General features: G+C 30.0%; 1 protein-coding gene and 3 pseudogenes across 1 annotated transcript; 2 read left to right on the top strand and 2 right to left on the bottom strand.

The window, feature by feature from the left end:
- Positions 1-2,180: 2,180 nt before the first annotated feature.
- Positions 2,181-3,026, top strand: LOC126553795 (uncharacterized). The gene is made up of 2 exons (XM_050208911.1): positions 2,181-2,518; positions 2,573-3,026. The coding sequence occupies exons 1-2, from the start codon at positions 2,181-2,183 to the stop codon at positions 3,024-3,026; spliced, it is 792 nt and encodes a 263-aa protein (XP_050064868.1).
- A 125-nt stretch (positions 3,027-3,151) lies between these two features.
- Positions 3,152-3,907, bottom strand: LOC126553802 (uncharacterized; annotated as a pseudogene).
- Positions 3,908-4,475: 568 nt separating this feature from the next.
- Positions 4,476-5,683, bottom strand: LOC126553796 (uncharacterized; annotated as a pseudogene).
- Positions 5,684-14,691: 9,008 nt separating this feature from the next.
- On the top strand, positions 14,692-16,624 carry LOC126553801 (uncharacterized; annotated as a pseudogene).
- Positions 16,625-18,203: the final 1,579 nt, after the last annotated feature.

Here is an 18,203-nt window from a genome sequence, read left to right on the forward strand (position 1 = left end):
TCACAGCAAATCTTTGACAGATCGTCAAAAAGCAGATTATATATTAAAAATAGGGCTTGGAATAGATTCAAGTCAAAAGACTCAAATTAAAAGAAAAGCTGCAGCGTGGTTAGTCACAACGGGCATGAAGGCAAAACGTAAAATTGGTGCAGGATGTGGATTCAAAGCTGCAATAAAGGCGGCTAAAAATGTACTCAAAAAAAATATTAATGAAAAAACCTGATGAAATTAACAAAAAAATGTGTTGCGGCAGCTAAAAAAATATTCCGTAGAAACGGCAAGAAATCTCGAGTACCTCGTGTCATACCTATACCGAAAACTGGTGGTATGTTACCGTTGATACCAATTTTTGCTGGCTTATCTGCACTCGAGCGCTAACAGGTGGCATTGCTAACGTTGTAAAAACCGTTAGTGAATTTAATAGAAATGAACCTTCGCATTTGGGCAGAGGATTATATCTCGCACCTAATAAAGGCGGCACGTATAAAATAGAGAAAGGAAAAGGACTATATCTCGCTCCACACGGAGGTGGTTCGTATAAAAGAAAGGTACCCGTAAATCTTTAAAGAAAACTCCAAAACGGCAAAAAAACTAATTTCTACGTTACCCAAAAGAGCGCTGTATGATTACGAAATTATAAAACAAGCGCGCATAATGAAAATACCTCATTTCATCGGAGTGTTTTCTAGAGATAGGTTACCTCCACGACCAAAGCATAAAGAATCAGCGGTTATCAATTTGGACATTGAAAAAAGTACAGGAACTCATTGGGTAGCGTATAAAAAAATTGGAAAACAAGTTACATACTACGACAGTTTTGGTAATCTACCGCCTCCACTAGAACTACAGTCGTACCTCAGTGGATGTAACATACAGTATAATTACACTAGGCATCAACGTTATAACACATTTAATTGCGGGCATTTGTGTTTGAAATTTTTATCATGTAACGATAACATTAAATGGTAATTCCAGTGAAATGTCATGTGATATTTTTCCACCGTTAGAAGTAAAAATACATCGCAGCTGTGTCTTTTAAGTCTGCAAACACAATAATTCTATACCAAACATAGAACCGGATTGTAATACGATAGGATTTCGCAATTCGCTCGGCAAATGTGTAAATGTAACTATACCAACGGGATCATATGAAATAATTAATTTGGAATCAACGATTCAAAAACTCTTACCAAATCATGTTACTTTGTTTCAACTCAAGGCTGATAGCAGCACATTAAAATGTTCAATGACGTGTAGTCATGATATTGATTTCACGATTGAACATAATATATCCAAAATATTAGGTTTTGAAAATAAGTTTACTCTGAAACACAAAGCATGAATCTGAACGGATAGTTAACATAATGAAAGTTAACTGTATAAAAATAGATTGCAATCTAATTTCTGGTTCATTCAGTAATGGTATACCGAGCCAGACGATACACGAGTTTTTCCCTTCTTCGCCGCCTGGACATAAAATCATTGAAGTTCCAAAACATTTAGTTTTCTACCGGCTTAATTCCACGTCTATAAGTAAAGTAAATATAGTGCTAAGAGATCAAGATAATAACTTAATCAATTAAGAGGGGAGCCAATCACAATTCGTTTACAAATTAAACATAAAGATGGCTATTAAGTTCAACAGTTATATAAAAAGAAATGTTATCAAAAAAATCAATAGTTCTACTAGCAAGATTAATACGTCAAGACGTACACCGATTGTAAAGAAACTAACCAAAAACAATCTATCATTTCTACGCTCTTTAAAAGTTCTATAATCATGGATAAAATGTATTTGGACGTAGCTGGCGGATATGAAGAAGATTGCAAAATAACTCAAATGCAGTACCACTCTTTCCTTCCGTATTCGACTACAGCTTTATCCAATAACGATGAAATTAGAATATCTATTCAAAATATGGACGCTTAAACTTTGTCTTGCGAGAGCTATCTTTACATTGAAGGTAAATTAAATATACCTGCAGATATTACAGCAGAGAAGGGTGAATTCAACTTTACAAATAATGGCTTAGCATTTTATTTTCTGAAATCCGATATGAAATTAACGGAGTGGAAATACAAAAATAAAATCTCCTGGAATATCTTCGAGTCTTAAAGGTTTTTGCTCGCACACTCCGAGTGAATTGAACAATCTACAAAATGCTGCTTGGGACGTAGATATGGATGCCAGTGAAAATAAACATTTCATGTTAAATAACAAATTCGATGGTTGTATCCCGCTCAAACACTTGTTTGGATTTTGTGAAGATTATAAAAAAATACTACTCAACTGTAATCAACAAATAATTTTAAACAGATCATCTACAGATTTTGATGCGTTGTATGTTTTGACGACAACTCCTAATGAAAAACTTAAAAAAGTAGCCATTGAATTAAATAAAATTATCTGGAAGATGCCCATCATCAGAGTTAGTGATAAAGAAAAAATAAAACTGTTAAAAGTATTAGACTCTCGTAAACCAGTTGCTTGTGCGTTCAGAAATTGGGACTTGTGCGAGTATCCAGTTCTCCCTTAGAACACTTCTCATTCGTGGACGGTAAAATCAAGCAGTTTGTTGGAGAAACCTAGATTTGCATTAATCGGACTTCAAACCGATCGAAAAAATAATTTATTTAATCCATCAGGACGATTCGATCACTGCTATTTGAAAAACCTAAAAGTACATTTAAACTCTGAAGTATATCCATATGAAGATTTTCGTGCAGATTTCACAAACAATGTTACTGCTATATTGTACAAGGCATATGCTGAATTCCAGAAATCGTACTACGAGAGAGAGTATAGTGACCCTTTACTTCCTAAAAATATTTTTCAACAATTTGTACCAATCGTATTCGTGGATTTATCACGACAGAATGACAACGTAAAATCATCGACTGTAGATTTACGAATTGAATTCGAAACAGACAAGGCCATTCCAGCAAAAACCGCAGCTTATTGTCTCATTTTACACGATCAAATTATAACTTATAACCCGTTTAATGGTGATGTAAGGAAATTGTAAATAGTTTGTAAAAATAAAAAACTTTTTTTTAAAAAAAAAAATATGATGTTTTTATTTAATTATTCGCCATATTAAAATATAATTATAAATATTTTTTTTTTCTGATTGTATTACAATAAAATATTACATAATAAATTATTTCAAATAACTTAATCTACGGCTTGCCTTTGCCCTTTCACGCGCTACAAATGCTCTTGTCCTCGGTCTGTTGACTTCAGCCTAAAAAAAAAAATGTTGTTTAAGTATACAACATTATGTAAAATATATTAGTATTACCTCAGTTTCGGGTGAAGAAGATAACCAGCCCCTTGCCAATTGTTTGAGTGCTTTAATCTTTAAATCTGCTATTAAGCAAGTACCTTGGACTGAAATACGTTCTTTCAATTTCTTGACCTCAATGTGCTCCAGATAATCCTCAACATCGCTTATTTTTGTATCTTTGGGTAACGGCATTTCTTTCCCCAGAAACATTGAAATCTTACAGGCCTGAAGCAATGAAGCGGACCGAACATACATATTTTTCATCTGAATAACTTCTTCCATGGCATCGATCAATTGTAAAATCTTTTTAACATTCTCCTTAGTCAACTGCACATTCTGGTCTTGCTGCGAGCATTTGATTGACAGAATGTTGACACCGTTGAATTCCTCTATTGACATCAATTTAAACTCCTTTAACAGTAAGTGCGATGGAAGTCTAAAGTTTACGTTGTTAAGAAGTGTATTTATGGATTGAAACAATTCAACACTCATTTTCACGCACTGAGAGTTACTTGTAATACAAACAACACAATTAAACAAAAGTTCCGGATCTAAGCCAATGTGTAAATAAACATTGCTATCAATAAAGAATGTTTACAATCGATCAGATTATTAGCCATTATGTAACACTGAAGGTTAAACGCAGAAATTGTTACTTAATGTTACTTGTTAACTTGAAGAGCGGGTTACGACTGACTTGTCATATGGTCGTGTCATCCTTTTTATGTAGTGCTATCGAGCGCTTGTTTAGAGCGGGGACGAATCCCTACTCTTAAGTCAGGGTGGGGGTAAAAACTCATATGATATAAAACAGGGTTATGGAAGGAAACATAGTCTGGGTATTGATAACGTATTGAATAACAAATATTATGATATAAGAAATATTTATTATTATTATTATCATTAACAAGATTTTATTAATAATTATAAAAAGACTTTTGTATTGGAGTGAGTAGATTGTTCTGCTGACTTGCCATCTATGAAGTTGAAAAGAGATGGGGGGGATTATGGTCTGTTAAAATACGTAGGACCATCATTTTCATCGACAGCCTATAAAATTAATAATAATTATTTTTTTTCTCATACAAATTATATATATATATATATATACGACATACGTGTATCGTCCTTGGTATAGTTTTCCGAATCGGAGCCATGCTGCCTCTAATGGATTCATCGAATTTGTTACTAAATATTCTCTGATCCCTTTTCCTCGTCAGCACCCTAAGAATAAAATAAAATTTAGTACTTGAATATTTTATTGGTTTCATTTATAGTTACTCGTGACTGTGAAGGATCATCTTCATTATATTTCATCAACGGAGACATACTTGAGTATCTTGGTGGTGAAGGTTGTAGCATTTCCACATCAAAGGTTTCAGAATAAAACTAAAATTAACAAAAATCAGTAATCGTAATAAAAATATGTACAATATGTTTCACCTTTAATTCCTCAGCATCGTGCATCTCATTTCTCCTGGTTGGTGAAATAAATTCTGCCGGTGCATCAACTGTCTAATTTAATGCATATGTTTAATATTTTTATTAATAATTTCAAAATATATTCTTACTTTTAACGAATTTCTCGATTTTGTCATCCAATTGATTGCAAGCTGTTCAGTTGCGAATAATATTATTTGGGTTAAAAAACTCTGTTTGTTCTTTTGTATATGTTTCGCGATTAATTCAATATGAATTCCTCTGATTATTGATATAACTTCATCGAGTGTAGCGGATTTATCAATATTAAAATCTGTTTTAAAGTATTCGGATATTTGTTCGAGTTGATTTAAAATATTAGGTCTTACGATATTGATTTTTCTTGATACGGTTTCAAAAATCATCCACTCTAAATCTTGAATTGTCATAAGATCTCTTCTATTCAATAAAATTCTACATCCGCTTGTTTCTTTAGACTCTACGACTAATACATGCTCTCCCCTATATACCATACTTGTGATCAAAACCGATTCACATTCCAAAAAAGTGAATTTTTTATATTTCACAGCAGGATCGAGAATGTGGGATAAAATATTACCCATGAATGAATAAATACGCTTCAAGAAGTCTGGAGAAATATTTAAATACCGTGACGGTGTAATTATTCGCAGCACAATATTAAATTTATCTTTTGGATCGAATCCGATGTTTAAAAACTTGCGATTTTCAAAGTCAATTGTGAAATTACTACAATCGATGAGTTCGGACGGCGATTAAGGTGCAACATATTTATACAAACGGTTCATTTCACTTATTGGCCCTGCCATATTAATACTGATAAAGTTAAACAGAGATTTACAACTTGACACTGTTAAAACAAAACTATGACTGAATATTAGTGCTTAATTATTAATCGTCATTAATATTATTAATATTATTATTATTATTATTATGAATGGTGGGGGAGTTCTGGAAGTTAGGTGTGAACTGGTAGTGGGGATTAGTGGTGGGGCATATATTTTGTACGTATACCCACATAGCATTTTCCAATGTTAAAACTTCTATAAATGCTGAAATTGAGTTGAATTTGAAAGGTTCGAAAAATAATATTCAATAATACTAGATAAAGTGTTTATTTTTAAATGTTTAGATTAAAGTAAATTTTTAATGTTATATAAATACTTGATTTAGGTTAGATTTTAAATATTAAAAAGTTAATTTGTGTTAAATATTGAATAAAGTTACAATGACTAACATTTAAATTGAGTATCATAAACAATGTTTATTAAGTCTAAATCTATAAACATTAATTATAGGTTACTAAATTAACACTATCTACACATTACATTAGAATTGCATTGTTAATGTATTCGTTTAAGCTTTTATTTAATGCTTAATAATATTTCGTCTACATTATTTGCGGTATAGATAAGCGCTATAAATAGGGTTCGCATTTTTCTTTAAATAAATAAACAATATAATTCGTTGGGTATATTTTATATTTTAATTTGTGCAGGATACGTCGATTATCGCTTATTATAATATAATATATGAAAATTGACTTTATTATTGCCAGAAGTCAAAACACAATTGAAGTAGTCGCTCGAAGCGTAACACAATAATCAATTTACAAGTATTTACAACTCGTTATTGAACAAATTTCCTGGTCTAGCGCGGTGATAATAGATAAGACCGACGTGGCCGACTGCCTACGACTAAAAATAACCGTTTTATGAACAATGAGCTCTATTTACGTAATAATATGATGTATCATGTAAAAAAATAAAGCGAGTAGTCACTATAACGTATATACTATAATATAGTCTGAGTATTAATTGTACTATTTGTACTATTGAAAAATCGTGCTATTTTGTTCGAATCGATCGTCTCGCACTACAGGACAAACGGCTGAACTAAAATATTACAATTTTATTATTTTACAATTTTACATAAAAAACATGAGTTGTTTAAGTCGGTCTAGTAAAAAAAGACGTATTCGCGAAGAGCTTAAAGATCTTCAAACACAAGATGATCAATTTATATTTAATCAATTAGACTTAGAAGAAAATGCAGGTGATGAAGAAGCTGTTGGTGTAGAAGATAAAAATAATGCAGGTTGGTGTATAATGTTTTATATAAATATATTATAATAAATAACTGTTTAGTGCTAATTAGTAGTTCAAAATCGTATTTCGTTCAACAATAATTTTTGTTATTTTTAATTATTATGACTTGTATTAATTTATAAGTAATTTCATAGAAATAATAATTAGCTTATAATAAAAAAAAATGTATTTCAGAATTGTCTAATGTTTATAATACAATAGAAGAGATTGCGAGCTGTTCTTATAAACCTGAAATTCAGTTTATCAATGACGAAGAAAATGCAATTGTGGAATCAGATACAGATTGTTCGGATGAAGAACTACCTTTTCATCGTTTTACTGAGGTAGAAGCAGATTCTGTAAAAACTAAATTAGCATTATGGAGCATCAAACATAATATAACACATGCTGCAACTTCCGATTTATTAAAAATTATTCAATCTAGTTACGACCCTTCTCTTCCGGGTGATGCTAGAACTTTGTTAAAAACTAACATTTCAGGTTTAAAAATTCCACTTAAAGAAATAGCACCTGGGCAATACTACCATTTTGGTGTGCGCGCAATGGTATTATACAGAATTATAATATTGATGATGACACCATGGATGTAATTAAATTAGTTGTAGGAATCGATGGTCTTCCATTAACTAAAAGCTCGAAAAGCACTTTTTGGCCAATCTTATGTTATATAAGACCCTATTATAATAATGTATTTCCGATTGGGCTATATTGGGGAATAAGATAACAAAAGAATTTGTATAATATGAAAAAGTCTCTTAAAAGGGTGGGTGTTGCATTCTCTTATAAAAAGTTATTTCTAAATATAGTATATAATAAACAGTTTTTGTACAAAATTTCTTAGTATAAAATTTGTTGATACTAAAATATTATAATTTAATAAATACTACCTTTTTGAAGGATTAATTACAATATCAAGTATAACATATAATATATAAAATTTTTTTTTTTGTATAATAAGTATTAAATCATTTACAAAACCAGTGACTTACTTTCTATTCATATTAATTATTTGTTTAAATATAATCTGGTTTCATGTATTTTTTCTTCTATGGTATGCATTTATTTTGTGTACCTATATTTTTTAAATATTATATAATCACAAAATTTGTATTACATACATTTTTTTTTATTATTACTTTGATTGTTTTAATTAATTGTGTATGTTACTTACTTTTTCATTTGTTATAGTCTTATAGAATAAATATAGTATTATAATTTATAATAACAATTTAATATATACTACCTATTTGAAGGTTTAACTAATTAATAAGTATAATCTTGTTTGTATTAATAAATATTAAACCATTTACAAAACCAGTGATTTACCTTTTATTTTAGTGATTATTTGTTTAAATATAATCCTGGTTTCATATATATTTACTTGTAATGATACATGTTATATTTATTTTACATTTTAATATTTTGTACTTTTTTTTTAATATTCTATAATCACAAAATTTGTACCATGTACAATTTTTTTTTTTATTAATTACTTTGATTGTTTTTGTTTGGTATGTGTATATGTTATCCATTTTTCCATTTGATATATGAAAAATATAGAATTGTAATTTATAATGCAATTTATTATTATTTATCTCTAGATAAGTATTTATAGTATATGTATATTGTATACCTATAACCTCGTTATATAAAAAAATTGTAATAATAATTTCGATTGAACTATTTATTCAATTAAAGGTAAATCAAAGATTAAATGCATGTCATTTAATCTATAGTTAATGGTTGAATAAAGGTAGAATATAATTTTTATTAAGGTTTATTAACATAATATTTAAACATTTATAGGAAGTTCAATTAATATCAAAAACAAATTAAGAAATGATCATATTAAGGTCAAATAAATCTTGAATAATTAGTTTTAATAGGTTAAATAGATATTTCATTTTTGACACTCAGCTAACATAGTAGATCAAGTGTTCATTCGATCTATTTTTTTGGTCCAAATGAGATTTATGCAACCTTTATTTAATCTTAAAACGATCACTATTCAATCAAAACTAAACATTCATTTAACTATAAACATTTAAATTACGATATTCATTTAAAGTTAATTAAAAGTTGGCATGTTATGTGGGTATAGATGTATAGATATAGGTATAGGTATATAGATATATGTTTAAGTATATAATATAGGTATAAAGATAATGTGTACTACGAGATAACGGCTGAGCAGTGTACCGGTTGCAGCATCTATGGCGGGGCGGGAGGTGGTGCGACGGCGGCGCTCACCATGGCTGGGCAGCGAGTGGTGGTACGGGTGGCGGTACCTTGGGTGAGTGGTAGGTCGCGGGGGTGGCGGTGGCGGTGGCGGCATCTATGGCGGGGCGGGAGGTGGTGTGACGGCGGCGCTAACCATGGCTGGGCAGCGAGTGGTGGTACGGGTGGCGGTACCTTGGGTGGCGGTGGCGGTGGCGGTGGCGGTGGCGGTGGTGGGTGGCGGTGGCGGGTGGCGGTGGCGGTGTTTGAACTGTCTATTTATATCTACTCCAATTGTCTCAAATAACATTACAATCCAGACAACATCCTTTCCCATATAAATCTGAAGTATTAACTTACTCATTTTTCTTAGACTACAGTGATAAAAAATTTATGTTTTATGAATCTATTCGTCCAGGAAGAGTGGCTTCAGATGCAGTTGTAACTGATCTCAGAGTACTCAAATACTGCCCTAATGGTATTATTTTTTATAAAATTAATTATGAAGATGATTTTAAAGAGTTGCCAAGAAGACCTAAGAACATTAATGAGGATAACATCAATAAATTTCCTAAGCTGTACCAAACTCAAAAAAAAATAACATTGGACAAATGGAACGATTTGCAAAGCTTAAAAAGTATTATACCTTACGACTGTCAATCATTTTATGACGGTTTGCCTCATATGGAAACAAGTATAAGAAAAGAAAAAAGCAAAAGAAAAAATTTTAAATAGTTAATAAGTTTTTGATATCATTTTATACTTTAATGTTGTTAATTGTTTTTTGTTTTATATTTATTTTATAAATTGGTAATATATTTTTTTTTAGTTATTACCAGTGCTGTAACTAGGTATTTAATTTTTCTGTTTTTCTTATATATTTACCTAATTTGTTATGGAAACTATACTGCTATACCTTGTATTTACAGTAAGTTGTTAATTGTTATTTGATTTTATACTATTAAGAAGTTGAAAGAGACAACTAAAAAAAAAAAAAATATTTTGGATATTATATTATTTTGATTGTTTTCAAGTGATCTCAATGATTCATTTTTATAAGACTTACTAAAATTATAATATTGTAATTGAAATTTACTTGTTATATTCCTATTAATATTAGGTTTTTTTATATTTATAATACCATAATATTATTATGTATTATTTTGTTTTGTTTATGTTATAACAAGGTGTGACTTAAATTTTATTTAGATTAAACTATTTTATCTTTCTATACCTATAGTAAGCAATTATTCTGTTTTGGTAACTATACTTTTAAAAAGTATTAATACGTTTGTGTCATAACTTTATTTACTGTTGTTAATGTTGTTTTTTGATTTTATACCTACTAAGTTGAAAGAACAAAATAAAAAGGAACTACAAAGTGATTTTTAATATTTTATTTGGTCTAGTTATATTATCCTGTTCAAATCAGTTTTTATGATTATTATGCATTTTATTTTTTAGTCTTGATAACAGTCAAAATAAAAAAAATTAATTAAGATAATAAAATAATAATTTATTACATCCCAACTATGTCATACAATAATTATTATTATTAAAGTATGTTAAAATATTATGGTTTATTACTAGTGAAGTAAAAAGACCTATCTCAGATTCATCAGTGTCAAACAAAGCGTATCTCATGAAAAATACTGAATATTCAATAAACTTTGAATTTTAGTGTTACAAACACTTTTTTAATGAAAATAACATTAATTAAACATGTTTTAACTTATATTTAGTTGGTTCAAATCATTAAACACGTGTTTTTTGTGTCTCCTGAAAAACTACAAAAACTGAGATACGCTTTGTTGCAGTTTAAACGACGTAATGTTATTAAGTAGTACTATAATGAAGATATAATTTTACTTTTAGATTGGTGATGATGGTTGGACTTAACAGTGCTAATGAAATAAATTCATCAGAATATTATACATGGTACCCTATGAACAATCCAAGGTTTTTTATTATGAAAATTTAGGCCCCACTAAGGTGATAGGAGCAGAGTATAAACTGGTTACGTATTTTTCACTTAAGGAATATATACAAAGTATGACTTATTAGGGTTGAAAATGAAAAATAACAAATATATGCACTGACAAACGTCATATAGATTTGTGTGGGAAATATCAAATAGTAATAACTGATTTATATGATGAAATAACTAATCAAAAAGAACGATTGTATATGTCGTTAGGAGGTAGTGTTAATAAACCGATGTATATCAAGAAAATAAACGAAACAAAAGGGGATTAATAAACTTTGTCGGTAACGCAATGTATACATTATTTGGTGTATGTGATGATAAATGTGCAAAGAAAACTAGAGAAGCAATCAAACAAACAGAGGAAACAGGAGCTAATATTTTACATATAGTGACATCGCAAACAACGGTAGTAAAAACAGCAGTTAAAAAGATTGCTAGTTCACTAAATCAAACAGAGGCACTATATAAAGAGATATCAACTAAAGAACAAAAATTACATGAGAGAATGACGCAATTACAGAATATAACTGATGACGTATTAGATTTACTATTGGCTGACGAAGTCCATAATCTATACACTATAATAACTAATCAGTATGCGTATGAAACCTCAACGTTGGAACAGATAATAACAGCTGCAAGAGAGGGGTTAATACATCCAAGTCTTATGACACCACAAGAACTTGCATCAACATTGAAAACAGCAAACGAACAATTAAAAAACAATATGCTATACCTATGGGAACAGAAGCGTCAGAATTAAGTGAATTTTTAAAAATAACAAAATAAGCGTATACTATGAAAATGAACATTGGTATTTATTACAAGAATACCATTGTTTGTCGACGTAGAACTTTCATTATATAATATAATACCTATACCAATAAAATTTGTTGAAGATGGAGTTGACTCATGGTATATTTTCACAAATACATATACTTACGTTGCAATAACTAAGGATAGAAAACAATTTACTACCTACACGGAAAAAGAGATAAAAGATTGCATTGAAACAGCAATATACAGAATATGCAAGGCTACACAGCCAATGTTAGATAACAATGATAATACACCATGTGAATGCAAATATTTAAAACACCGGATGCATTACAAACGGGATGTTATCAACAAATTTCCATTACTTAGAAACATTTACCTCAGAATTCTTAATAAAAACACATGGATACATGCTGGAGATGATACTTTGACAATAAGTTGCACAGATTTACCCGAATCTTTTGTTCAAGAAGTTAAGGTTTCAGGTGCAATAACTATATTAGACATAAATTGTCAAGTATTCACCATGACGCAGTGTTGATTCCTATAGAGGATATTTCGAGTACAAATTATAAAGATTTTGTACCTAATACTAAAATACAAAATATATTTAATAAAATACCTGAACATATACATAAATATAAATTGAGCGATGTATGGAATAATACATCAAAAATACAATTAACAGATTTGCACAGTGTGTCAAAATCATTTGATGAGATTCAGCAAATGATAGACGAAGAAGTTATTAGAGAACAAAGTCAAAAACACCAGTTCATACATTCAAATCTTTTGTATGTTACAATAGTTTTGGCTATACTATCTATTATACTAATAATAGCTATATACATACTATTAAAATGTAGATACGTTAGCAATCACCAAGTGATTGATATACCAAGAAGATTGGCTAATTATAGATCACAAATACGAAATGTAAGAAGGGGAAATTTTGCTTCAGAAATATATGATGAAGTACCATTTAGCGCACCACCATCACCACGTTAATATTAACATTAATAATTCATTATTATTCGTAAAAAAAAAAAAAAATAATATATAAAAATAATATAAAAATAAGTATAATATAATAATCAATAAATATATATATAAAATGTAACATAGGATATAATTAACTAATATTGAATTGTTATATTATTCAGAAAAGAAACACATAAATTCATAATCATGGACTTTGAATTTCAATGGTAAAACTAACGAGTATAGTAGTTATCTCTGGTGCTATATCAAATAGCTTGGAAAAATTGAGGTTAGTAAGTTAGAAGGTAGACCTTTATTGCTACCAATTTACGAAAAAGCTAGACCATGATTGAGAAGAGTTGCAAGTAGTAGTTAAAGAGATAAAGAGAATATTTGTGTGCAAAACGGAGTTACGAGATGCGTGTTTAGATCAGTTACAACAAAGTTTAAATTCAACACGAAATAATTTAACGAGAGAGTATATTGATCATTATATCAAACAAGGGAATAAGGAAAATAATATAATAGTAGTATGGAATGGGCATTCGGATAAAACGATTTTACAAAGATTAAATTTAAATTATCCAATGTTAAACATTACATGTTATGATAAGTATTTTAATACGAATTTTTTTATTCAGTTTGAAAAACTAAGCAATAGGGAGATTATCTTCGAAATAGATATAGGGAAATTTGATAAAACAGGAAGATTGTTGAATTTAGTAGAAACGCATGACAGAATATGTATAAAAAAACATAAGACTACGTATGCACATGACCCGAGATTGGATGTGGAATATACCAAGTGTATATTCAACTATGTGTTAAAGAAGCAACAATACGAGAATTTAATAAAACATTTTAGAATATAAATACTGTTATATCCTATGTTTAAGTTTAGTTATTCAGTCATTTAATTTGGTATGTGGGTAGAACGTAACGTTCGTGTGTAATATTAATTAATTATTCACAAATTTATTTTATTATTTTAATTGTATTAATCAAGGTGAAGGAGATTTAAAGATTTAAAATATATATATTAATAACATATACTATACTAACATACTTTATATTGTATTCTTAATTGATTTAAAAATTGATATAACTAATATTATTATTAAGTTACCAATGTAAAACTGAAATTATAAGTGTAACTGAGTGCATTTAAGAAAAATTTTAAAGATTTCTATCTTGTAGACATAAACCTTTTTTTTTGTGGGGAGGTGTTATGGGCTACGAGATATCTATAAGATATCTACGAGATTACAAGGCTAAGTTAGAATGACCATGCCTCGTGTCAAGGGTAATGCGGATGCTACTATGACCATGACACGTGTCGGGATAGTAAGCGCACCAATAATTACAGTGCACTAATGATGCATTTGAGATGTTATTGAAAATTCTCAAATTCGTATCCGAATTTGCAACAACAACAACAAGGACACCTGGTTTCGCCCAGAAGGCGACCACACGACGTAAACAATAGACGCACCATAATATATAAGGGAGCCCGAAGACCAGCAACGGCAGATGTACCAAAGCTATCAACAACTGAGCACTTTCATGTCACTCAGCCACTTATTTATTTGTTACATGTATTTTGTTAATATGCAATAAAAACATATTACGTTATTAAGTTTAACTTTCATTCAAATTAACCATTTGGATTCAAATCTGATACTGGCACGCAACACTATTTATAATCGATGATATATTTAGATATTATTATATTGATTAGTTCAATCAAAAATTCGAACAACAAAATATGTCGAATAGTAACGTACGAACAGTAAAGCGTTTATGTTTATTATAGCCACTACGTATCGTCTTTTTTCTTTCAATTTTTGTGAGTTGGTGCATTATTTTATTTTTAAAAATGCCAAAGAGGAGATGCACGTTCACTGTATCTTTACAGTCTGAATTTTCTTTCCTAAAAAAATGTGAAGAAATTGGAAAAGTATTTTGTACGGTGTGCAAGGCAGTATTTTCAATCGAACATGGAGGTCGCTCAGATATCAAACAGCATATGGAAAAGAAAAAACATACGTCGGCCTTATCTAGTGCTTCAAAAAGTGACAAGGCAACCTCATATTTTATTAAACAAGGGCCAGCTGGCTTAACTAGTGAAGGATTAAAAATTGAAGCAGAAGAGGGAATGTTTGCATTTCACACTATAGAACATAACCATTCTTTTAGGTCAATGGATTGCACTACTACTTTAATAAAAAAGTTACATGAAAAAAAGTTTTCTTGTGCGCGTACCAAGTGTGAATCAATTATTTTGAATGTATTGGCACCTTTTGCAATGGATCAAATAATAGACGAACTAAAAGCTGTTAATTTTGCGACGGTTATGATTGACACTTCAAATCATAAGAATTTAAAAATTTTCCCCATTCTTATTCGACATTTCGATCCTAAAACGGGAGTTCAAATAAAAGTGCTAGAATTCACTAATTTAAAAGGAGAAACTTCGGATATATTGTCGTCATATATTATGGAAATTTTAACAAGGCATAAATTATCTCACAAAATTATTGCATTTACCGGTGACAACTGTAATACTAATTTTGGTGGTGCTGCAAGGAAAGGAACAAAAAATGTTTTTACGATTTTAAACAATAATTTAAAGACTAACATTTCTGGAATTGGTTGTGCAGCTCATATTCTGCACAACGCTATGCAAACTAGTACAGATATCTTACCTATTGATGTCGAATGAATCGTTAATAAAATTTTTCAATACTTTTATATTTATATTGTGAGAGTGGAAGCATTAAAAGAATTTTGTGATTTTACAAATACACACTACAAAAACGTATTTGAAAGTGTAAAAACAAGATGGCTATCCTTACAACCAGCAGTCTCCAGAATTATTGAAATGTATCCAGCTTTAAAATTGTACTTTGACACTTAGGACAAATGCCCAACCATTTTAAAATCATTTTTTAGTGACCCCGTTGCAATAATATGGTTTCATTTTATACAAAGTCAGTTAAAAGTCGTTTGTGACACTATAAAAAGAATAGAAGGGGACAATATATCTGCATGTGAAGTATAAGAAAAATTAGAAGTTTTATGTGGAAAAATAAAAAATAGAAAAACACAAAACTTTTTAACTTCCAGTGTAAACTCGATGCTTTTAGAACTAGAGACAAAAAATAAATACACAAAAAAACAATTTATAGAGCAAACTAACCAGTTTTATGACATATTTTTGTTGTATATTGAAAAGTGGGGAAATCCATTTGAAGAACTTAAAATATTTCGTTGGACACAACTGATAAACTGTACGACATACAATGATATACAAAAAAGTTTAACATTTATTTTGCAAAATAATAAACAAACCTGTTGGAATGTGGATGAAGATATTCTTTTTGATGAATATAACCATGTAGTAAATGTTATAAATGAAAATTTAAAAGAATGGCAGAATAAGTATGTTTGTGTTGAAGAAAGATGGTGTGCTATTTATAAATTTTAAACAGTAAAAGTATATTGATAAATCATTTTTGGAAAATTGTAGAATATTCTCTAACATGCCTGAACAAATGCTGCATTGTGAATTGAAGAGTATTTTCTATCACTTATGTATTATGGATGGACGAAAAAAATCGCTTTCTTGTTCCTACCGTCAAATCATTATATTTTGAAAAATCATTTCAAAAAATTTTGTGTGTAATGATTTTTATGATTTTTTTGCTAACACAGCCAAAACTGTTAACGCAATCAGTTCATCGCAAAAGTACAGTAACGACGCAATAGTTAATAAAGGACATGGTGAGCAATCGACATCGACTCAATAAAAGTAAACAAGTTATTTTATTAAAATAAAGCAAGGTTGTTAAAAAATATTTTGATTTTAAATTGTTAAATTGTAATAATAACATTGTGTTGTATTATATTATATTATGTTATATTAGGTTATATTATTAAATCATGTAGAAAATGTGTATTAACGCGCTCAGCGTTTTTATTTCCGGCGTGTCGCAGGCCATTCAATTAATTTTACTGGCGCGTAATATTACTAGTTTTGAAGAGGCCATATTAATAGGTATTGAACAGGAAAAAACTTTTGGTATAGGAGGGGAAGCCTCAAAAATAAACGAAAGTAATAATAAAAGCAATTTCAAAGGGAAATCTAATAAAACGGGAGAAAAAATTGATAAAAGTAAAATTAAATGTTTCCGTTGTGATAAAATGGGTCATTACGCGAACGAATGTAAAACACCTGAACAATATATTACGAAAAAAACCGATGTTAAGAAAAAATATACGGATCAAGTAAAATATTGTAAATTTTGTAAGAAAAATAATCATGAGACAAACGAGTGTATGAAGCTTAAGAAACTAACAGAGGGGGAGACATCCAGTAGTTCAGGCGAAAGCTCAGGATCAGATAACCGAACAGTCGGTGATATCAAAAATAATGTACGCGTTATTACACCGATTCATGCGGAGCATATTTTATGTAGGTCAACCGATTTCGTAGAAAATGAACACAAATTTTTAATCGATAGCGGCGTGGACATGAATATAATAAAATTATCGGCACTTGAAAACCACGTAATTGTTAACGAAACAGAAAAACGTAATATTAAAGGAATAAGCGCGACCACAATACGAACAGTAGGAACCGTCACGATAGAAATATTTATTAAAGATAAAACTTTTCAAGTAAAATTCGACTTAGTCTGTGATGATTTTCTAATACCTGAGACAGGAATATTAGGCATAGCTTTTCTTAAAGCCAACAAAGCAATCATTGACATGGATAAAGATGTACTAATTATACCTGAGTCATTCGCGCATAACAAAGTCGAACCGATAATCATACCTGCGCGTAGCAATTGTATATTACGTATAGAAGCGGATGAATTAATTAGCTCCGACTTAGTAGCGATTAAAAAACAAGAAATAAACGAGGACGTGAGTAATATAATTTGGTAGGTTCTGGAGCCTCATCCTCATCCTCATCCTCATCCCTCATCCCTCATCACTCATCCCGCACCCCTCATCCCTCATCCCGCACCCCTCATCCATCATCCATCGCCCGCCGCCGCCATATCCACTACGTAACCGACATCGATTTTATGTTATCGCCAGTTATCATTATCACTGTTATAATTTTCTTATCACTGTTATCGTTTTATTATCAACTGTTATCATATATTATTTTAATAGCGTAAAGAAAAATGTATAAAAAATCTGGTCTTAGAGTTGAACCGTATACCCCCATTATATTCGAAGACGTCTTTACCCACTTGGACTCTGACTACATTGATGATAGTAATCAAAACTGTTATACTTAAGAATAAAATCTAATTTAATAGTCATCGGCAATTTTAGCATACACATCCGATCAAATGTCTTTAATTGGTCATA

Source organism: Aphis gossypii, unplaced genomic scaffold (assembly GCF_020184175.1).
Source record: "Aphis gossypii isolate Hap1 unplaced genomic scaffold, ASM2018417v2 Contig00329_ERROPOS47205, whole genome shotgun sequence".
Classification (NCBI taxonomy): Eukaryota; Metazoa; Arthropoda; class Insecta; order Hemiptera; family Aphididae; genus Aphis; species Aphis gossypii.

Bases quoted from the DNA above. Each gene is read 5' to 3' on its own strand.
- LOC126553795 (XM_050208911.1), top strand. From the start codon at position 2,181: ATGGATGCCAGTGAAAATAAACATTTCATGTTAAATAACAAATTCGAT. The intron at 2,519-2,572 runs GTATCCAGTTCT...AAAATCAAGCAG, and splicing joins AGAAATTGGGACTTGTGCGA to TTTGTTGGAGAAACCTAGAT.